General features: G+C 53.8%; 1 protein-coding gene across 1 annotated transcript; it reads left to right on the top strand.

The window, feature by feature from the left end:
* Nucleotides 1-953: 953 nt before the first annotated feature.
* Nucleotides 954-15672, top strand: PRDM12 (PR/SET domain 12). The gene is made up of 5 exons (XM_055400929.2): nt 954-1176; nt 2919-3109; nt 4610-4765; nt 13171-13282; nt 15263-15672. The coding sequence occupies exons 1-5, from the start codon at nt 954-956 to the stop codon at nt 15670-15672; spliced, it is 1092 nt and encodes a 363-aa protein (XP_055256904.2).
* The last annotated feature ends 7987 nt before the right edge of the window (nt 15673-23659 follow it).

Here is a 23659-nt window from a genome sequence, read left to right as displayed (position 1 = left end):
CCGGGGCGACTACCGCAGTCTGGGGCGTGGAGCGCGGGGAGAGCGCGGCACCCGGCGGGCCAGGCGGGGCCAGGGAGCGCAGGGGAGGTGACTGGCGGCCTGGGCGGCAGGGATGCCGGGCGCACATCCGGCCTGGGGTCGTGGGTGAGCGCGGGGCCCGAGGGCGGGCGTCTCCCCACGCCTCCTCTTGGTCCCGGGAGTCCGAGCGAGCCTCGCTGCGCCCCCTGCCCTGCTCCGGCCCCTCCTCTCTTCGCCGCGGGCCGAGCCTCCTTCCCGGCCAGGCGCTTCCCACGGGGAGCGGATGAGAAAGAAGGTGGCGGGGGTGGGGGGACGAGGGGGTGAAAGGGCCAGGGAGGGGCGGGAGGAGCGCGGGGGGGGACCGATCCGAGCGGCCGAGCGCCCCCGCCCCTTGAGCTCTGGCGGCGAAGGCTCCTCGCGCCTGGGCCGGGTACAAGTCTGTCCTCCGACGTCAGGGGGTCATTAATAACCAATTAGGAGGGTCACTGCGGCTCCTATAAAGGCGCTGAGATTTTTTGCCAAGGGGAAGACCGTCCGGGCCGGGTGTGTGAGAGGCGAGCGCGCGGCGGAGAGCCCCCCGCCGCCCGTTTCTCTGCAGCCACCCGCCTCCCACCCACCCCGCACCGCCCGCCCCCGCCTTCCCGCACCCGCCTCCGCCTCCACCCCTGGCTCTCCAGCCCTTCGCGCCGCCTCTGCCATCGCTGCACATCTCTCGTCTCCCTCTGCCTTCCTGCCTTGCTCCCCCTCGCTCACTTCCCTCCGAGCCACCCCCTCGCCTCCCGCTCCCTCCTGCCCCTCTTCCTTCCCCATCACAACCCTCTTCTCCCGCTCCTGGGCTCCCCCCCGGCTCGCCCAACACATCCCCCGCCTCGGCCGGGCTGTCCGGCGGTCCTTCCGTCCCTCCGTCCTCGGCGCCGGCGAGCCCCGGGCCGCCCATGATGGGCTCCGTGCTCCCGGCGGAGGCCCTGGTGCTCAAGACCGGGCTGAAGGCGCCGGGGCTGGCGCTGGCCGAGGTCATCACCTCCGACATCCTGCACAGCTTCCTGTACGGCCGCTGGCGCAACGTGCTGGGCGAGCAGCTCTTCGAAGACAAGAGCCACCACGCCAGCCCCAAGACCGCCTTCACCGCCGAGGTCCTGGCGCAGTCCTTCTCCGGCGGTGAGTCGCGCCGTCGGGGCCGATCGCATCCCTCCCTCCCCGCAGCCCCCTGGTTCCCGGGCCCACACGCGCGGGCTGCGGCGGGGACCAGAGGGCGGTGGCAGCTGCTCGCGCCCATCCCGGCGTTCCACAAGCGGCCCGTGACTCAGTTTCCCGTTAGCCGAGCCGGAGCGCAAGCAGCCAAGCCCGGGCCGGGGCGGGGGGCGCCTCCACCGCGCGCGGCTCGGAGTCCGAGATCTGGGCGCTGCGGCTACCGGGCCCGCCGCCCCCGCGCTTCCCCAGCCGCCCCTCGTCCCCTTTGAGCCGGCGGGTTCCCGGCATTTAAAGCCTTACTAGGCGTGTAATAGCAGTTGACTCAAAAAGAAGGGGTTTTAAATTCATTTAGTTAACTTGGGCTTGACCCGCGAGAGTTCCCACTTAAACCAAGAACTTTAAAAGGCAGCGGGGACTGGGGCGGGGGCGGAGGGAGGGCGGACGGGAGAGAAAGCGGGGGAGAGCGAGCGAGGGAGAAAAGTCTCTTTTCTTTAAGATGTCTCAAGTTCTTACTCCTCATTCATCAGCGCGCAAACAATATCTTTCCCCGGCGCTGGCATCTCTGCGCGTCGCCCGCTTTTCCCCTTTACGATTTCTGTTCCTCTCTTAATTTACCGTGCAGACTAATTCCACTTCCATTCACGCTATGTCAACCGTCTAATCCCCCCTTTTTGTAAGGGGAATTCCTCGGCCCCTTTTAAACAAGTCCCCTCCGCATTGAGCTACAATTTACTGCTACAGCATTCTTCCAGGGCTAATGAATTTAGAATTAGCAATTTCTTTCGAATGGCGCCGAATGAATGCGATCACTTTAACAGCGTGACAAATTGCCGGCCGCTCCGCAATGGACACCGTTTAACCCCCCCCTTTCAGCCGGCCCGCTCGCCGAGTATTTTCCCAGGTAGCTTAGAGGGGAACCTTGTAAGACATGAAGGCCGCCCCTGTGCGCCTCGCCGCTCCCACCCCCGCTGCCCGGCCAAGGCAGGAGGACCCCCCCCCGGGGGGTTGCGGGCGGCCCCGGCTCTTGTCCACCCGGAGAAGCGACTTCGCGGCTGGCCTAGGTCCGGGCACTGCCCTCCTTGGCACCCCCGGATCTCGCCGGGCAGCGAGGAACCCGGGCGCGCCCAGGGTCACCCAGAAAGCGTGAAGCACGGCCCGCCGCAGTCGCCCGCCTTTCTTTTGAGCGGCCTCTGCCTCAGAGCCCGACTTCCTTTCCCAGCGCGGTTGGCGCGCCGCGGGCGTGAGGTTCCCCGCACCCCGAGCGGAGTCAGAATCCCTGGCCGAGCCCCGGGTCCTCCGACAGTGCCCTGCGCTCGGTGCCGGAAAGCGCAGAGCGCGCAGAGCTGGGAGAACCGCCCGGAACCCGAGCCGAGCGAAAGAATCTTGGCTGGGCCGTCACCTCCTCGGGGGATCGGGCCTCAGTTTACTCATTGGTTAAGGCCTGCACAGCCGTTGGCCCATCTGTTCTTAAACTTGGTCGAAGTGGAGGGGAAGGGTGGTTGTGGATGTTCTGAGAATTCGTGGAAAGACCCAAAACGAAAACAAACACAAGAAAACCCTCCTAGAAATGAATCCCAAAGGCACCTCTTGCTTTTCGAGGCTCCGCGGGTTGCTGAGCCTCCACCCCCCGGGGGGGGGCGAGGGGGGCGGGAAGAGCCGGGCCTCCCTGCCTCCCACTCTGACCCAGTCCCCCTGCCTGGCGGCCACAGAGGTTCAGAAGCTGTCCAGCCTGGTGCTGCCGGCCGAGGTGATCATCGCGCAGAGCTCCATCCCCGGCGAGGGCCTTGGCATCTTCTCCAAGACGTGGATCAAGGCCGGCACCGAGATGGGCCCCTTCACTGGCCGTGTCATCGCTCCGGAGCATGTGGACATCTGCAAGAACAACAACCTCATGTGGGAGGTAGGCAGAGTCTCCGGATCATGGCGGCCGGAAGAGCAGCGTGGACTGTGGGGTGTGGGATGTAGGTGGGACCCTGGCGGCCTGCCTGATCCACCGCTGGTTCTTCCCTTGCTGGAAGCTGTAGGTGCTTTGCGCTGGGTCATGACCGGTCCCTGAGGTCGATTCCTACACCTGCCTGATGTCTGGAGGTTCCTCCCCAAATCATAAGCAAATGCTCTTTCCTCCTGTGAACCTTGGGGAGCATTTCTGGGAGTGGGGTGGGGCGGTGCGGGGACCCAGAGAAGTCATATGCCTTGCCCAGAGTCACACTGGAGACCTGGAAAGCCATTCCTGGGAGCCACCTCCCAGCCACCTGCATTTTTCCCCTCACTCCAGCAGCAGCAAAAGAGAGCCCCTCAGAGCCAGCCTTGGCCTTGGAGTGATTGTGACTGGAAGGAAGGATGAAGGGAGAGGGTGCTCCTTGGGAGTCAGCTTCTCAAACCAGTTGGAACAATGACAGTAGGCACGAATGCCGTTGAGCTGGCACAGAATCCACTTTCTGAGCACGGAGTCAGCTTTCTGAGTGCCGGGCCTGCATTCCACCAGATTGTCTCAGCAGCCCAATGAGTTATTATTCCCATTTTAGAGAAGGAAAGTGACCTTCCATCCAAGGTCTTCTGTCTCTCCTCCCTACAACAGTGCCAGATGCTAGCAAAGTGCCTGCCCGCCCACCCTGGGATAAAGCCACTCCCAGAGCACTTCCGCCTCCTGGAGCTCTCACTTGGAGGAGGTCAGGCTGATGCACCCACTCCCTAGTGTCATTTCCCCTCCCTTCCCCAAGACTTCACCACGACTCCCTCCTAGCGGATACGAAAGGCGCCAAGTGGAACAAATCCTACACGTGGTCACAGTAGCAGAGGAAAGAGGCCACAGGGATGCCCCAAGGCCTCTCCTAACCTCACCTCCTCCCACACCTCTGGAGGCCTGGGCCAGCAGTTCTTTTCTCCACTGGTTGCTGGGTTATAAAGTTGGGCTCCAGTAGATCTCGGAGTACTTTTGGTGGCTCCCATAAAGAGAGGCCAGGCCAAGGTCCCCAAGGGGGCCAGGCTTCCCTTTCTAGGCTCCTCCATGTTCCCCTCTGAGGTCCTGGCCAGCACTCTCCACTGCTTTCCTGGAGAGCTGGCTGGAGGGGATGCTGTTTTGGTCAGTGATCTCCTGGAGATCCTTTTTCATCCAGGGATGGGGAGGCCGTGGCAGCAGGAGCCTGTGGGGCCCTGGAGACTGACTCCCTGTTGGTCACTTCTAGCCAGCCGGCTTCAGGCAAGTCGCCATACTGCTTTGAGCCCTCCTTTCCTCCGCTGGAAAACTGAGATGATAATAGCTGTGTCCACTTCCTGGGAGTGTTGGGAGGCTGGAAAGAGACAGTGTGTGGATGCACCTGGTGTGGGGCCTAGCCCTGGCCCCAGGCAGCACACACCCCACAGCCCTGCCTCACTCGGCCCCCGATTTACCTGCGCCCAGGTGTTCAATGAGGATGGCACGGTGCGCTACTTCATCGACGCCAGCCAGGAGGACCACCGAAGCTGGATGACCTACATCAAATGCGCCCGTAATGAGCAGGAGCAGAACCTTGAGGTGGTCCAGATCGGCACCAGCATCTTCTACAAAGCCATTGAGGTGAGTGCGTGTATCATTGTGTAGGGGCAGTGGGGGTGCAGCCGGGCTCGGATGCAGGGCAGTTGTGTCCAGGGACTGAGCAAGAGGGGAGTGTTAGGGAAGACGCTGGCCTAGCTGGCCCTGCCCAGGACTGAAGCCCGAGCACCATGGTCTCCGGGAGCATGACCTCCAGGGCAAGCTTCCTGCTGCAGGTCAGAAAGGACAGAGCCTTTGACTGTACGCCATTGTGAACGTCATGGGCACCTCAACAGCGAGGTCCTGGGATACCTGCTGAGGGTGTCCTGGGACTGAGAAGCCACAGAGATGCAGAGAACAAGTCATCAGAAAGCAGTCCAGGGAAAGCATCTGGTGGGGAGAGAGGGTATTGCGTCAGCAGTGTTTTGGCTGTGCATTGCCCATCGTCCTGCGTGCATGGGCCACCAGTGACGTGTGGATGGTGTGGATTGCGACTTTAGCCTCAGCTATCACATCCCCATCACTTGAGGCATCAGGCTTTTCCTAGATGTGGCAGGAGTGTGATCGCGTTGAATCCTCATGTGTTTAATCTGTGTGGAAGGCTTCTGTGATCATCTACAGTTTACTGGGTAGACTGGCCGACTCAGGAGCTTTTACGGGCATTGGAGTGGGGTCGGGGTAGGGGGATGTTAGCATTGATATCTGAGCGAGTGAAGCTCTGACAAGACGGAAAGCGGAAAGCGAGAGATAGCAGGCAGATATATATCACTTCCCATGATGGGGGTGGGGGTGGGGTGGGGAGCCGGCCAGGCCCAGGGCAGGAGGCTCAAGGGGAATGGAAAGGAGTTGTGAAACGCTTGGGCAGAGGCAGATAGGCTCATGCTACTTGGGGAGGGGATGATGGCACGAGTGGTGGTAGCTGAGGCAGCCAGGCTGTTGGGACCCTTAAGACCTTGTCCCTTGGCAGGGAATTTGCTCAGTGTCTGGCCCAGGAGGGGGTGAGCAGCCCCGCCTCCCAGTGGCAGGTTGGCAGTGAGTGCTGTACCGGGGGCGGGGGGGGGGGGATTGTGCCCGCACAATCCTCTGGAGCCCACGCTTGTGGGAAGAGGCACGGTGCCTGGTGGGGTGGGGCTGGGCTTGGCCGAGTTCAGGGTGTTCTGAAGGACTCCCCCTTCCTTTAGTCCATTTCCTTCCTGCAACTCAGAGCTCACGTCTTTCTAAGGCTCTGAGGGGGTGCTGGACAGCTGTCGCTCAATAACCAAACCCCAGGGAATCTCCCAGGGGTGGCAACAGAATGGTCTTTGCTTGGGCCTGGTGTGGCCAGGAAGTGTGTTCCAACAAGGGCTGGACCCAAGGAAGACCAGGAAGGATAAAGAGAGGTTGGGAAGGCCCTGGAGGTCCAGGGGTTAGGGCTTGGCGCTTTCAATGCCAGGCCCAGGTTCAATCCCTGTCTCAGTACTGAGATCCTAATGCCCTGCTGTGCAAAAAAAAAAAAAAGGAAGGTGAGCAGTTCTTGGACTGAAGTTTGCATGAGACGGGGTAGAGTGCAGACAGGACTGATCCGAGCCCAGGCTGAGGGTGGAGGTACTTATGGGAGAAAGGCCAACCCTAGGGTCGGCCTCATGCGTGGCTGAACCCCACTTCTGGCAGAGAGCGCCCCCTCTCACCTGCTCAGCCTCACGTGCATCCTTAACATTTGAGCACTGCTTCTTGGGTACCCTGAAACAGACAAGATGGGGACACACACTCCTCCCATCCCTCCCACAGAGACACGCACACAGTCATACACACACACTCACACACAGGGAACAGGGTGAGGATGCCGACATGACTGTAGCAGAGGACTCCCGACTGCATCAGTTATGGAGACAGGAGTCTCATCTCACTGTTCAGGTCACTGGCTGAGCGCTGAGCAGAGTCAGGAAATATTAACAGACATTTGTACAGAAATTCAGAGTCAGAGGGCAAGGTGGCTAAGATGTGTCTCCACGGAGGAATCTAAGATTATCAGATTTTTTAAAGTCATCTACATTTGACAGAGAATTAAAATTGAAGAAAAGAAGGGAATTTCCTAGTGGTCCAGAAGTTAGGCCTCAGCCCTTTCACTGCCGAGGGCCTGGGTTCAGTCCCTGGTCGGGGAACTAAGATCCCAAAAGCCACCAATCAGAGTGACCAAAAAACAAAACAGAATAAAACACATTTTAAACATTGAAAAAAGAAGATTAGGAAAATATATCCTCCTGGATATGACCAATTTGGCTATCCATGCTTCTACGGAATTAGCAAGCCGAGTGCTGGAGTGAGGGATAAGAAAACACAAAAGATCACCCATTTTACTTTAAACAAGTGATGTTGGGCACTTTTTTTTCTTTTTTGTGGTGGCAGTTTTCTTAAAGTGATGTGCCAAAATGTCAGATACCACTTACCGGACCAGCTGTGCGTCTGGGTGTGTGTGACTGACTGCCATGCAGCAGGGCTCGGCTGGAAGAAATTCCTGCTGCCCCAGGCCACTCCCCCAGACACCTCTGCAGTATGGGGGCTGTTTGTCCTGTGCTTGTGTGAGGGAGCCAAGAAGGGTCTGTGCCATGACCTGTTTTCTTAGTCTTCCTCTCACCCAGAACTGCTATGTTTATTTTATAACAGTAACCCGTTTCTTGCAAAAAAAAAAAAAAAAATGGAAAGAAGCATCTTCATAAAATAAGCAGAATATACTAATGTGGCTCTGAAATTTTCTATAAATTCAAAAGGAATTTTCTCATCCAAATGGAGACGAGAGTGATGGGTTTCTGGGGACAGCCAGTCCAGGTGGATTTGGTATCTGGCTGGATTTGCCGGCATGTTATACTAGGACCCTCCTCCCTTTGCTGTCTTCTACCAGGGAAGAATTTACTGTAAACTCAGGTGCCTAAAATGACATTTCTAGAAATTGCCCAGCACATGGCACATGGGCACTACATGTTAATGCATAAGTCTTTCTCTGGGTGATGGGAGCTGGCTCGAAAGTGGACACACAGACCTGTTTCTCCCAGGAAAACAAAACTGGTAAATAAAACCGGCTGCCCTGCAAAGCAAGAAATTTGACCCCCAAATTCAACACAAGTATTTAGGAATAATTTATGCAAATTTTGGATTTGGGAACTGGGAAGAAACTTCTCAGGCTTTCCTCGCCCGATGTTTTGGCATAGGACTGTGCCCTGAAATGTGGGCTCTTTCCTTTTTTGCAACTTTTCTTCTTATTCCAGGCTATTGAACTTCTTCTCCCCCTAGAGACCAACAGCTCCATCTCTCCATCTTTCTTTTTCTATGAGGACAGGCTCTATTTTCCTTTCAACCTTGCTCACTGGTGGGTGCAGTTAAGGGACTTTGATTATTAATAATAAGCATCATTAATGATGCTACCATCCCTGGAGCAGTTACCATGTGCCAGCACCATGCTAAGGACTGCAACTTTCATCCCCTCAGCCTGGGGCTTTCTTTATCCCCATTTTAATGATGATGAAACTGAGGTTCAGGGGGATCTTGGGAGACTGTTGAGCTGTGGTTTGAATTTGTCTGATCCCCGGGCGGAGCCCTTGGTCACTGCGCCATGGGACCTCCCTGGCCAATATCTATTTGCTGGAACTCTATTAATTGGTGTGTCAGGACATCTGTGGTACAATGGAAATTGATATTCGTCCAGATGACACTGAGGTCCTTCTGGACGAGGGTTTCTGTACCGCTGGGGGCGGGGACAGGAGGCATCAGAGCCTCCTGGGAGCATGTTCCATGTTGTGACATGAATTTATATTAGGAAAACAAACCCAAACCTCCACACGTTTTCAACTGATAATAAAAATTCAGAAATGGGTCAGGACAAAACTGGGCTGATAGGGAAGGTGAAGAAGCACGCGTTGGGAGATTATGTAATTTGTCAACTAAAGAGTCAGGCTCTGAAATTCACCCAGAGTCTTGATGATGAGAACTTTATGGTGTGGCATTGGTCTCTTTGGGAATTGCTTTGTTTATTGTGTGTCCTGAGTTAGTCTCTGCTCTCCAGAAAAGTGAACAAGCATCTTGGTTCTCATTCTCTGAGCCCCAGTGGAGAGCCCCAGCTGAGCCAGGCCAGAGTGTTGACCGGAAAGAAATGGGACTAGGGTCTTCCCGGGTGGTCCAAGGGTTAAGACATCACACTTCCACTGTGGGGGGGCAGGGTGTAGGTTCGATTCCTGGTTGGGAGACTAAGGCCCTGCATGCCGTGCAGTGCGCACCTCTCCAAAAAAAAGGAGAAATAGGGCTCCTGAGGGCACTGGCGGGCCCTGCAGAGGACCATAGCTGTTCTTTGCTCTTAGGCGATCACCATCTGGAGCCTCCAGCCAGTGGTACTAGGCTCTCAGGGAACAGGCTGCCGGTTCTTGGGCTCTCCTGGTCTCCATCTCTGGGGTCGTTGGGAGCAGGCAGAGGCCAGAGGTCCAGGCCAGGAGCTGCCGCTAGTTTCCCAGGGCTCTGATGGTAGAGAGAACCTTGAGGCCGCCTTCCGCAGCGCTGCTTTGAGAACTGGACACTTCGTGTTTTTTTTTTCTTGACTGGGATAACCTCAGATACTCTCATGTCATCAGTTCCGATTACTTTATTTTTAAACATTTTTAATTTTGTGCCGGGGTACAGCCGATTAACAATGTTGCAATAGTTTCAGGTGAACAGCTAAAGGACTCAGCCCTACTTACACATGTATCCATTCTTCTCCAAACTGGAAACTTCTTGCTGTCCGGGGAAGTGTGTCATTGTCAATTCTAGCAGGTTCTTTTTAATAGATTTTCTTTCTTTAAAAACTGTTCCTGTTGTGGGACTTCCCTGGTGGTCCAACGGCCAAGACTCCACGCTCCCAATGTAGGGTACCCAGGTTCCATCCCTGGTTAGGGAACTAGATCCCACATGCTGCAACTGAAAAAAATAAAAATAAAAAAAAGTCCCTCCTGTTGCAACTAAGACCCGGCACATCTAAATTAATTAATTTTAAAAAACATTCTTTTTGTCTAAAAGTAATATGTACTCATTAATTCTTAAAACATCAGATGCCGCATGTAGAAGATGTAAGTCAACTTTAATCAACATTAAAAAAAAAAAAGGTCTCAAAATGACAAACCCGTCTGAGGAAAGATTTGCAGAAAACCAGAAATTACTTTTCCCAATATGCTCTTTTGTGTCTGTGTCACTGTTCTAATTTTTAAAATCCAGGAGTAAAATTAATTTTAGTCCATTTGAAAAACGTGTCCGTAAATAAATGACTCAACACAGTCAACATTAAAGCTCTTATTTTAGAAATGTTATCCCCAGCCACTGTTGTGAATAATACTCTTCAGAACCCACGCATTTCCAGATGTTCTCGGCTCCTCATCCGTCACCATGATTGCTGTCACCGTTGCATTTGTTTTGCGTTTCGCAATGGTTGTCACTGTCAGTTCAAATGAAAAGGCCGGTGTTGACTTAGGTATTTGACTCCTGGACTGCAAGTCTGGCGATGGCGATGCAGTTTTCAGAGACATCGTGGGGGCTTGCTGACCCCTCTCACCCCACCTCTGGGCTTTCCCCTCCCGCTCAGGGCAGATGGGGCCGGGACACAGTGGCACCAGCGTGGTATTGGTGTCCTGGGGGCATGCAGGCCAGCCTGTGCTTTTTTGTTGTCGTTCTGCCTCATGGCATGCGGGATCTTAATTCTCCAGCCAAAGACTGAACCTGGCCCGCAGCAGTGAAAGCGCCAAGTCCTAACCACTGGACCACAGAGGAATTCCCCAGCCTGTGCTTTTGATGGTCACTGAAGGCAGAGCCACGGGTATCCTGGGCCCCCCCTTACCACACTGCAGGCTCTGTGGGGACAACTGAGGGACCCAATAGGCCAGAGATGGATGCCCAGCAGAGGTGTGGCCACTGTTTTATAGTTGAGGAAACTGAGGACTGGTGACAGAAGGCCACTCGCCCAAGGGGGCACACTCAGCAGGTGGGGAGCCCAAGTGGACCCTGACCTGTCCAGGGCCTGAGCCGGAACCCTTGACAGTACCATCTCCTGAAGGAAGGGGCATGTACAGATAGCCAGACAGCTGGACCAGATAACTGGTCACTTTAGAAGTACCTTGATGTACAAAGATCTGGTGTTGTCTGAACATTGAAGCCAGGGGCTGGGACAACGTCAGAGGTGACTACAGAGTCTTAGTATTGGGGGACCTCACAGATCATGCTCCCCACCCCCACCCCCATTTTCAGAGACAAGCTTAGGAAGGCCGAGTGCTCGCCTAAGGTCACCCAGGGACCCAGGGTCTGAAGGCCCACCGGCACCGTCTCTCAGCAGCTTCCTTCACAGTGAATTTATCCTGAATATTTTAGCTCCATCACCCTCTTTTCTAAGGGGTTCACCAAACCTCTCTCAGCTTTTTCAGCAAGGCCTCCAGCTCTGGCCTGCTGGCCTCCTTGACAGTGGCCATGCCTGTGAATGATCGGAAGCCATCAGCACTCTTGCTGCAGTGCCAGATTCTCATCTGTCTGCTTTTAGGCCTAATTTCCCTTGGCTTCTGCAACTGCACTTGGTCTTTCCATATTTAAACCCCATCTATCTGAGCGGGCGTGGCACCCTCTGCCAGGCTCCTTGTCACTCACTGGCCATGTGGCTCACCATGACACCCCAAGGGCTGTGGGGTCTGTTGGAAAGGGGCATGGGGACCTCAGGCTGAGTCATCGGAGGATAGACATCGCCTAGGCCCCCTGGAACTTTGCTTCTCCCACTTCCTCCTCTCCCTGCTTCCCTCCCCTGCAGGGCTGGGCAGAGCTGGCTCTGATGGTCTGAGGTTCTTCCTGGCTCTGGCTCAGACCAGAGGAACGCAGGTGTGGCGAGCAGAACGGTTCTGTGGTTGGCAGGGGTATGCAGGCCAGAACTAAAGGGAAGGGGTGGGAGCTTTCTTTGTGACCCTGGAAGCCAAGGAGAAAGGTCCATTCTAGGGTGATTTCAGACAGCTTACATGGAGTCCTGTGTGATTTTTTTGTATTCACTGCAACTAAAAGAGGACTCACCTGGCAACTTCACTGGTGGCTCGGTGGTTAAGACTCTGAGCTCCCACCACAGGGGGCACCAGTTCAATTCCTGGTCTGGGAACTAAGATCCCACATGCCATGTGATGCAGCCAAAAACCCAAAAAGGTCCCACGAGGAAAACAACCCAGCTGTTGCCTGGCGGTGTCCACCTTGCTCTGGGCCGATCAGAGAGTGACCCCCAGGGTGGGTGCCAAAGTCACTCCTCTGGGGTCCAGGCCTCAGGAAGTGATGGGCCTTGCCCTCTCGCATTTGCTCTAGCTGGCTGGGACCTGAGGGCTCTTCACCTTGAGTAACTGGCTGCCACCAAAGGGGTGGGGGCCCCTGGGATGTCCCAGAGGACGGGTCAGCACCACCTCAGGAGCGAGCCTTCCGCAGCCTCCCTGGATTGGCACTGCAGAACCCTCCCGATGGCAGGTCCCTGTGGCAGGTCCTCCCCTGGGAGCAGCAGAGCCCTGTCACCGTGGAGTTCTCTGCCATAGACCTATCGTTGTTAGTTCCCAAGTCATATCCAACACTTCTGCAAACCATAGACTATAGACCATGAGGCCCCTCTGTCCATGGGATTCTCCAGGCAAGAGTACTGGAGTGGGGTGCCATTTCCTTCTCCAGGGGATCTTCCCGACCCAGGGATCAAACCCTCATCTCCTGTATTGCAGGCAGATTCTTTACCTCTGAGCCACCTAGGAAGCTGTCCCACAGGCTTATGACATGGCGAGGCAGATCCCACTTAAGGCTGGGTGCCCCGGTATGTCTGGAGGCAGAAGCATTCATTGATCTGAAAGCTTATTTTTTAGCCATTTGCAGGTAGTCATACAGAGGCCTGTGACAGGGAGAGAAGTGTATGTGATGTGGTGCTGCCTCCTGGGTGCGCTGGTTGAGAGACGTTTCCAGAACACCATCAGGCAGGGTGTAACTGAGAACCACAGGGTGCCCTGCAGCCCGTGTTCCTTGGGGATGCCTGGCTTAGCCCTGCAGACCTGAGGGCCGGTTGGCTCTGGTTCCCCTCGGAGAGAAATGACAAGTTTTCTAGCTTTCCTTCTTCAGTTACTTCTGCTTGAAGCATGGTTTCCATCCCATTGTTGTCAGTTTGGGAGGGCGGTAGGGAGACAGCTCTGGTCCCAGCAGCAGAGCCGGGATGAGACGGTGAGAAGCCTGGGCAGAGGGAAGCAGAGGGGTGGAGCATCCCAGGGCTTCCCATGTCTGTGAAGCTTGTTGGAGATAGCCTGGTAGAAAGGGACCCCAATGTGGCTCTCTTGGGGCTGCGAATGTATCCACATGTCCATGGTGGGAGCTAGGACAGCTCCTCCTGGCTGTGAGGGGACATCCTCCCCTGGCAGGCAGGGGCAGGGGGCTGCTGCCTCCCTGACTTCCTCTTGCCTCCTTCCCTACAGATGATCCCTCCAGACCAGGAGCTGCTGGTGTGGTATGGAAATTCACACAACACCTTCCTGGGGATCCCTGGTGTACCTGGACTGGAGGAGGAGCAGAAAAAGAACAAGCATGGTAGGTAGTCCCCATGAGATAAAATGACAATGGACCCACAGAACTCAGAGAGTGAGAGAGTCAGAGTGTGTGTGTGTTTGGCAGGGAAACTCCTGACCTCTGGGGACCTTGGTTCTGCCTCCAGCAGCATCAAGCACATGGCACTTCCTGGTTTAAGGGGGCTGATGCCCCTGGAGCTGCTGCCATGGTCCAGGCATGGATGGAAGACAGTTCTGATTCTGGACAAAATAGACTGTCTGGGGGCAGACTGGGTGGAGGGAGAAGCAGGGTGTGGCAGAGGAGCAAGGGGCCAGGCAGTAAGGACACTGGATTGAATTCCAGTTCTGCTGTGCAATCTTGAGAAATGTCTCTATGCTCAGTTTCCCTACCTCTAAAAGAAGGATGTTTGTTGGGCAAGATGATGTCTAAGCGCCCTCCCAGCTCTGTCCATGGTTCTGGACCCGGCACAGAGTAGGTGCTCAGTGTGCATCTGTTGAATTAAGGCTGAGCAGAGTGTGTGTGCGTTTGTTGGGCGATGGGGTGGGGGTGGGTGGTCATTGATCATCATGGTAGAGACCATTTGCTCAAGACCTATTTCCTGCCAAGTATTGGGCTAAACCTTTTACAGGTATCATCCCACTTGGGTCTTCATAAAACCTTTGTGATATTTGGTCATTTTTATTTTTAAAGGATGAATCTGAAGCTCAGGAACTGCTGTCTATCCAGCCCTTGCTCTAATGTTTCACAAACCATTTTTTCTGACCCTCATAACAATGTTTTGGGGGTGATGTTATCATTACTTTCATTTTGGGGGTGAGAAAAGTGAGGTACAGTTCACCGGTACACAGTTGAAAAAGTGAAAGTTGCCCAGTCAAACCCAACTCTTTGCAACCCCATGGAATGTAGCCCACCAGGCTCCTCTGTCCATGGAATTTTCCAGGCAAGAATACTGGAGTGGGTTGCCATTCCCTTCTCCAAGGGATCTTCCAACCCAGGGATCGAACCCAGGTCTTCTGCATTGCAGGCAGATTCTTTACCATCAAGGCCACCGGGGAAGCCCTGGTACATAGATGGCACTCAGTAAATAAATGTGGGATAAATAAATGAAAGGTTTTGGGCGGAAAAGGAGTAGTTATAACAGTTACTACCATTTATGGACGGTTACTATAAGCCTTGTACTTCCTAAGTCCGGGCTTAGGCAGGTAAAGTGCTCTATGCAGAGTAGCCTTTGAAGATGTCAGCTTTTTTTGTGATCATCTCAGGAAGATCCCCTGGAGGAGGAAATGGCAACCCTCTCCAGTATTCTTGCCTGGAATATACCATGGACAGAGGGGCCTGGCGGGCTGCAGTCCACGGGGCCACAGAGAATCTGACACGACTGAGAACTAAGCACGCACACGCACCCAGGTGTAGTTGTGCATAATCCCCGTGAACTCGTAGTAGGTTCCCATTTTCTTAAAGTTATTTTTCAAATTTTACTTATTTATTTTAATCGGAGGATAATTATTTAACAATACTGTGATGGTTTTTGCCTTCCATCAACATGAATGGGCCACAGGGCACCCATGTGTCCCCTCCATCCTGAACCCACCTCCCTCCCCACCTCATCCCTCCAGCTTGTTACAAAGCACCTGGCTTTGGGTGCCCTGCATTCACGTAGGTTCTCATTGTACTGGATGAGAAACTTGAGGCTTCCCCGAGAGGCTAAGTCACTAAATCCCCGAGATCTCGCAGCATGGGTCTGGAGTCCAACTCCTAACGGATGCCAGGTCAGGGCGCTCGCTGCCCCTTCCCACCCCTGTGCGGCGGTCAGTCTGCGGAGCGGTCACCCCGACGGATCGCTGATCCGAGGCGGCTGAGCCCCGGGAGGGCGCCCCTCGGGAAGGCGTACGGGGGAGGGGGTGTCGAGCCGCCGGCCTCGGGGATGCTAACGAGGCTGCTCTCTCTCTCTCCTCCTCCCCGCCTGCCCGCCCCCTACCCGGACCCCGCCCGCGCGGCCAGAGGACTTCCACCCCGCGGACTCGGCGGCGGGCACGGCGGGCCGCATGCGCTGCGTCATCTGCCACCGCGGCTTCAACTCGCGCAGCAACCTGCGCTCGCACATGCGCATCCACACGCTGGACAAGCCCTTCGTTTGCCGCTTCTGCAACCGCCGCTTCAGCCAGTCGTCCACGCTGCGCAACCACGTGCGCCTGCACACGGGCGAGCGCCCCTACAAGTGCCAGGTGTGCCAGAGCGCCTACTCCCAGCTGGCCGGTCTGCGCGCCCACCAGAAGAGCGCGCGCCACCGGCCGCCCAGCGCCGCGCTGCAGGCCCACTCGCCCGCGCTGCCCGCGCCGCACGCGCACGCGCCCGCGCTCGCCGCCGCCGCCGCCGCCGCCGCGCACCACCTGCCGGCCATGGTGCTGTGAGCACCTGCGCCCGCGTGCGCGGCCCCGCTCCCCGCGCGCGCCCCCGCTCCCCCCCGCGCGCCCCCGCCGCCCAGACCCCAGGCCGCCGCGCGACACCTGCTGGCCTTGGTGCTGAGAGCGCCTGCGCCTGCGTGCGCGCCCCCGCTCCCTCCGCGCGCGCCCCGCCCCCCACACCCGGACCGCCGCGCCACACGCGGGTGTCATCTCTCCTGACGCGACCTCCCGTCCGCACGCGACCGCCGGACCCGGCTCTGTAGGCGCGCCCCAGAAGTGACGCCAAGGTTTACCCTCTTCGCCCCAGTTTCGCACACGAGGACCCTGAGGGGCGAAGTCCCTCTCCCAGGCCTTCCCTCCCCCTCCCCGACCTCGGCCACCTCTTCTTCAGACGGTCCCCGAGTCGCGCGCCTCTTGAGTCGGGACCGGGATGATATAGCGCCCTCGTGGGTGGCCGGAGAGGGGACTGAAAGCCTCCGAGGGTCCTCAGCGAAGGGGAAGGGAAAGGGAGACCCCCATCAGCCTCACAGAGAGCCGCGTGTTGGGAATGGAGAGCGACCTCCCTGTCCCAGGGTGGGCACAGCGGACCGCGGGGCTGGCACGCGCCATCTCTCTCCTCCTCCCTCCTCAGGGACTGCTATCCTGCAGTGTCGCCCCCAACTTGAGAGCTGGGGCTGGCGGGCTCAGGGGCAGCCCGGGGAGGCCGGAGAGACCTGCCCTTCCCTGCCAGGACGGCGTGGAGGGGGGGCTTCTCTCCTTCGGGCCACCTGCCCGCACCCCCACAATGGGCTCCCTGGGGACACACAAGGCACAAATGTGCCAAACAGGCTGAGAAGGAAGGCAAAACGGCGGTGGCTCAGCGGTAAAGAATCTGCCTGCCATGCAGGAGACCAGGTTCGATCCCTGGGTGGGGAAGATCCCCTGCAGAAGGGTATGGCAACCCACTCCAGTATTCTTGCCCGGAGAATCCCATGGACAGAGGAGCCTGGTGGGCTACAGCCGACAGGGCTGCAAAGAGTCGGACACGACTGAAGCGACTTAAGCACGCACCAAGGCAAAATAGAAATCCACTCCCTGGAATAAGGCCTGCCTCTCTTTGGGCTTACTCTTCCCTAACCCCATCTGTAAAATGAGAGAATTGGACCAACGCCGCCTCGCCTTCAGCTCTAACGTCAAGCTTGGAAAGGGGATGCCGGGCCCTCCTCGCCACCCTCCGGCACCAGGAGGCTAAGACTGGCTTTTCGGCCCGGAAAGCATCTCCGAGCTGTGCGGGATGCCAGGAGGTTCCGCCCTGGACTCCGTCCGGTTTCCCCACACTCCGGGCCGTGGGCGCCCTCTAGTGTCGCCTTTCCCACCTTGCGGTCATTTACTAGAATCCCGCCTAGGGCGTTTTGTAAAATAAACTATAATATTGATGAAAAGTATAAAATGTATAGTTTTCAAGAACCTGTGTTCTACTTCCAGAAAACGGTCACTTTAACTTTGTAAATATTTATCTTAAATGATATTTACGAACCTGTGATATATATTATTTGATTGTACATGTACAACTGTAAATACATTTGTACCTCTCTTGTATTCTAAAATAAAAATTACTTGGAACATTTACCACTTAGCATCTGAATGGGTCGACGCTTTTGCCTGCATGAAAGGGAAATGTGGAAAATATCTAGGAGTTGGAGAGCGGGCAGGAAGAGTTGTTTCACCTACTGGTTTTTAAAATAACCATCCTTGTCACAGCTCCCCAAAGAGAAGGCCACAGTATAAAGCAGTCAAGCTCACAAGGCGCTGGGCAGATTCCTCCTGGTTTCCAGCTGACTCTCACATATCAGTGTCTTGCTTTGTTCCTGCTCCCGAATCTTTGCTGCTTTTTAAATTAATTTTCATGGACCATGAAGGAATCCATGCAGCCTGTGCGGGTGGACCAAGATGGACGTCAAATGCCCTCCCAACGACAAGAATTTCAAAATGCTCTGGTGCCCATTTCCGGACCCTCCTTCAGGACGAACAAAGAGCAGGGAGGCCATCAGTGTAGGGCCAGACCCTGGCTCTCCTCTCCAGGACCTCCTGGCCAGGAGGAGGTGCACAAACTGGGAAGTGTGAGTTCACGCCTGTGCTTTGGCACGTAACAGCCGTGAGGCTGTCACCGTTCCAACCTGCTGGCATCCATCAGGCCCACCTCTCTGTGCATTCTAGCAGTGTACATACACACACACACACACACACACCCCTGAAGATGCTGGAATTCACACTTGTACATTCAGGCCATTCCCATTTGGAGCTTCAGGTATTCCCAAAGATCCAGTACTTCGGGGGACTGGTCTTGCTTGAAGGTCCTGCAAGTTGTTCACTTGCAGGTCTTTGGGGCCAGTGGGGGACATCACTCTTCGTACTCCTCCTCTTCATCCCATTACAAATCTTGCTTCGCCTTTGATTCCTCGCGAGACATTTTCCGATGCCTCTGGTGGCCCCTGGCCTTCCCCTCCTCTCACTGCAATGCAGTGTCAGACTTCATAAAAGTCAGTGGGCCGGCCCTTGATCAAAAATCTAAATTGCTTTCTGTAGGTAATTTAATGAAGTTCCAACCGGCAGATCTAAAGGGCAACAGCCCCTGCTCCAGAACCCACCTGCTGGCAGCAGGTTGTAATTGCAGACTAAAGTGCTTGTGTTCGATAGCGTTGGTGGCGCTAGAAGGGAGGCATTGGCTGGTACTGCACACAGGTTGGGGCTTCTCTGGTGGCTCAGCTGGTAAAGAATCCACCTGCAATGTGGGAGATTTGGGTTCGATCCCTGGGTTGGGAAGATCCTCTGGAGAAGGGAAAGGCTACCCACTCCAATATTCTGGCCTGGAGAATTCCATGGACTATACAGTCCCAAAGAGTCATGTCCCAAACCAAAGAGTCATGTCCCAGCCCAAAGAGTCGTGTCCCAAACAGTTGGACACGACTGAGTGACTTTCACTCCTCGCTGGGAGACTTGATACTCAAAGCCTAATCTCTTACTTTGTTCACTTTTCCAGCAGGAGCCTCAGGCTCCTTTCCCAAGAGTGCACGTCCCCCTCCTCCCAACAAAGGCGCACAAATACACCACCTCCCGGTCAGGCTGCAGATTCAATCCGAAGGGCTTGCTGTGTATCCTATAGGAATGCGGTATAGACCAGCTGATTAAAGGGTAAAAACAAGTAATTAAGTCTTTTAGGATATTCAAAAATAAAATAAGAAATAAAAACAGATCAGATTAAATTACTTCCTTGCTTAGAACACTTCTGGCAGCTTCCCAGTTCCCAAGAATAAAATCCAGATTCATCTTCGCCTGACTCTGCCCATCTGCGACCGAACCTGCTCCCTCACCCAGTACATACGCTGCAGCCAGAGGTGCTGGCACCAAGGATATGTGTGCTTTTGGCGCTGTCTTGACCTTGTAGCTTTAATCCTGGAAAACTCACTTATTCATTCTTGTAGCTTTGGGAGGTTAGATTCCTTAGGACCTCTCTGTACATGATTATGTTGTCTGTGAATAAGGCAGTTTTATTTCTTTTCCAATCAATGTGACTTTCATATCTTTTTTTTATTGCATGGTTCAGTACCTCTGTGTATAGAGAGCTCTAGATAGAGGTCACTGCTCTGTGTTTGAAACTCTAGTTGGCCATTCACTAGCTGGGTGACCTTGGACAAGTGAATTAATGTCTATGTGTCTCAACTTCCTCAAATGAAAAATGGGGTGAAACTTCGCTCCTAAGGAGATTGTGAGGACTAAGTGGGATAATAGATGTACGTGAAATGCATAACTTTGGACCTGGTGTGTAGTAAGTGCTTAGTAAATTGAAACCATTGTTAACACAAGGATGCCTTTGGTGGAGTGAAGGGTTGTGGCTGCTTCTACCACCCACCTCACTGGTCATCCCCCAGGGGCATCTAAGGCAGCTGTCCATCACCCCATGTCCTGCCCTTTCTGTTAGCCATTATCCTTGGAGCTCTTGAAGTGAAGGAACAGATATTCTAAGCTCTCAGTTTCATTCCCACCTTGGGGCTGGCCTGCTAGGCCGCATGGCCATGACGGGGTGGGAGAGATTAAGGACAATGGCTTGTTAGCACCCATCCTGACTGCTTCCCATGGCATGGCTGCCTTGGGGAAGTCAAACTTTGTGCATGTTGGCTCAGGGCTTCAAGGTGGGTATTGTGGGAGAACAAGGCTACCTGGTCTGTTCTGATCAGTCTTTGGAGTCCTGTAGAGGCACTTCTGACATGCGTTATCAAGGTGTTGGACAGCTGCCTTAGTCACAAGCCTGCCCAGATGTAAGACAAGCAGGCACAGACTGCCATTCTTAAAATTGGTGGACATGCTTATAAGCTGCCATAGGCATCAAAACAGTTTCTAATGTTTTGGGGAGAGGCAGTCCTCAAAACATGAGGTCCTTGGGTGGAAATCTTTGTGCACATCTCTGATTGCAAAACTTCTGGGGATCAGGGGGTGAGGGGAGGAATTCCCTGGTGGTCCAGTGGTTAGGACTCCTTGCTTCCAAAGAGCTCAGGGCTAGAGGATTCCTGCTGCCTCTGTTTTCACACTTTTCCTGATTTCCTTTTTGGTTACTTTCACCCAGAGTTCTCTGTCACCCTCAACCCAACTCCCAAGTGTCAACAGTTCCTTGCCTTCAAGGCTCATTCAAGCACCATTGCTGTCAGGAGGTCTTTTCTGTCCTCCTCTCAACCCTCTGATCCCTGAGCTCCTGACCAAACACCCTGGGTAGAAACGCTCCAGAAATGCTTGCGGAATAAATTCATTCATTCCACAGATATTTGCTGAGTGCTGTTCTAAGAGTCCCTGGGTTTGTTTTTCTATTTTTTCACTTGAGACTGCTCTGCATGGCATGTGGGGTCTAGTTCCCTAACCAGGGGAAAATTCAATGACAAGAAATAAAACAGGATCAAGTGATAAAAACAGGATTAGTCCAGATAAGGTGGTCAGGAAGGTTTCTCTGAGAAGGTGATATATGAGCTGAGATCTAAGTGAGGAGGAGATACACGAAGACCTGGGAGGAAGAGCGTTCCATGCAGACAGCGCCAAAAGCACACACGTCCTTGGTGTCAACACCTCTGGCTGCAACGTATGTACTGGGTGAGGGAGCAGGTTTGGTCACAGATGGGCAGAGTCAGGCAAAGATGAATGTGGATGTTATTCTTGGGAACAGGGAAGCTGCCAGAAGTGTCCTAAGCAAGGAAGTGATTTAATCTGATGTTTTTGTTTATTTTATTTTTGAATATCCTAAAAGACTTAATTGTTTATTTTTACCCTTTTCCATTATGGTTTATTAAAAAAATGTGAAAGTTAGTCGCTCAGTTGTGTTGGACTCTTTGTGACCCCATGGACTATAGCCCACCAGGCTCCTCTGTCCATGGGATTCCCCAGGCAAGAATACTGGAATGGGTTGCCATTTCCTTCTCCAGGGGATCTTTTCAACCCAGGGATTGAACCCAGGTCTCCTGCATTGCGGGAAGATTCTTTTACCATTTGAGCTCCCAGTGAAGGCCTGGCATGGTTTATTACATGATATTAAATATAGTTCCGTGTGCTATACAGGAGAACTTAGTGTGTGTTTTTTCTTTATGTGTCTGGCTCATTTTGTTTGTTTCCTTTTTAGTTACGGTTTTATTGTAGTATGGCTGGTTTACTATGTTGTGTTAAGCTCTGCTCTGCAGCAAAGTGATTTGGTTTCATGTGCTCAGCCGCTCAGTCACATCCCACTCTTCGCAACCCTATGGACTGTGGCCCACCAGGCTCCTCTGTCCATGGGATCTTTCAGGCAAGAATACTGGAGTGGGTTATCATTTCTATTCAGGGGATCTTCCTGACCCACGGATCGAAACTGTGTCTCCTGTGTCTCCTGCATTGGCAGGCAGATTGTTTACCACTGTGCTACCTGGTAAGCCCCATTCAGTTCATATGTATATGAACATATACAGTTTTATACATATATGTGTATATGTGCATTCTTTTAAAATTTAATTAGCTAATTATTTAGTCACATTGTCATAAAATAATTTTCTTTTTTTTTTCTTTACTTTTGTATACATTCTTTTTTAAAAATATTCTTTTCCAATATGGTTCATCAGGCTTCCCTGGTGGCTCAGCTGGTAAAGAATCTGCCTGCAATGCGGGAGACCTGGATTCAATCCCTGGGTTGGGAAGATCCCCTGGAGAAGGGAATGGCTACCCACTCCAGTATTCTGGCCTGGAGAATTCCATGGACTGTATAGTCCATGGGGTCGCAAAGAGTTGGACAGGACTGGGTTACTTTCACTTTATGGTTTATCACAGGATACTGAATATAGTTCCCTGTGCTATATAGTGGAGAAGGCAATGGCAAGCCACTCCAGTACTCTTGCCTAGAAAATCCCATGGATGGAGGAGCCTGGTAGGCTGCAGTCCATGGGGTCGCTAAGGGTCGGACACAACTGAGCGACTTCACTTTCACTTTTCACTTTCACACATTGGAGAAGGAAATGGCAACCCACTCCAGTGTTCTTGCCTGGAGAATCCCAGGGATGGGGGAGCCTGGTGGGCTTCTGTCTATGGGGTCACACAGAGTCGGACACGACTGAAGTGACTTAGCAGCAGCAGCAGCAGTGCTATATAGTAAGACCTGTTGTTTATCCATATATAATAGTTTGCATTTGTTAACCCCCAGCTCTCAATCCATCCCTCCCCTATTCGCTTGGTGATCACAAGTCTGTTCTCTCGGTCTCTGAGTCTGCTTCTGCTTTGTAGATAAGTTCGGCTACCTCTGGCTGCTGTACAGAAATTGAGTGTAGGCATCGTAAAGGTAGAATTAGGGAACTGAGTTAGGTGGTGATGCCACTGGCTTGGGGTGATGGCCCTGGAGCCGCACAGATGGGGAGGTAGATGGATATGGGAGGAAATGGTGAGTGTTAGGCCTGTTCAGCAATTAATGTCACTTTGGGAGTTCAGACACATACTCATAGACTTCTGGACCCCTCTTACAAAATCCCAGTGCTTAAATCTGGGCTCAAGAATCAGTATTTCTAACAAGCCTCTTGGGGATTTGATGCAAAGTCGTCCATCAAGGATCCTAATGTCTACCTCCAAGATGAGCTGACTGTGAGGAATATAAAACACAATATTTTCTTGTTTTTGTTTTGGCTGCACCAAACAGCTTGTGGTATCTCAGGTTCCTGACAAGGGATCAAACCTGGGACTCTGGCAGTGGAAGCACAGAATCCTAACTACTCGACCACCGGGAATTCCAATAACATAACGTTTGCTTAATGCAAAGCACCAGACGCCCAGGATGTGCAGGCTTTAGGGTGAAGCAGGTGCGGTCAGGAGGAACATGGCCCTGCTGCCAACTGCTGTGTGAATTCTAGTCCTTTTTGGGGCCTCAGTTTCCTCCTCTTTAAAAAGGTACCTGCAGTGGACTGAGTGTTTATGTCCACCCCAAATTCATATCTTGAAATCTTAACCCCAAGGTGACGGTAGTAGGAGGTGGGGCCTTTGGGAGGTGATTAGGTCATGAAGGTGGAGCCTTCCTGAATGGGATTGGTGCCTTATAAAAGAGACCCCAGAGAGCTCCCTGGCCCCTCTCACCATGCAGGGGTCATGGGATCCCCTATCTGAACCAGACACTGAATCTACTATGACAGATCCACAATCCCAATATTGTGAAAGGTGCCATAAGCAAAAGTGCCGTGAGAACGGGAGGGGTTATGGTTATGTCCATCCTTCCTTGAAACTGGATAGTGTCAAGACTATAATCCAGCATATAACTATAACCCAAGACTATAACCTGGTCTAGGAGCATTCCCAGGCTACTGACTGAGCTACACTGCTTCAAAGGACACCACCGCCCTCTTCTGGTTGAGAGCAGACTCAACAGATGCACCCTTTCTCAACAGACTCAACAGATGCACCCTTTCTCATACTTTTCTTGGCTCTAGCCCCTTCTCCTCTGTCCTCTGTCTTATGAGATGGTTGGATG

The sequence above is a fragment of the Moschus berezovskii genome, chromosome 11, assembly GCF_049115385.1.
Source record: "Moschus berezovskii isolate FMDL1 chromosome 11, NW_MosBer_1.0, whole genome shotgun sequence".
Lineage (NCBI taxonomy): Eukaryota > Metazoa > Chordata > Mammalia > Artiodactyla > Moschidae > Moschus > Moschus berezovskii.
The sequence above is the reverse complement of the archived record's forward strand: the minus strand, read 5'-3'. Positions and strand labels throughout refer to the sequence as shown.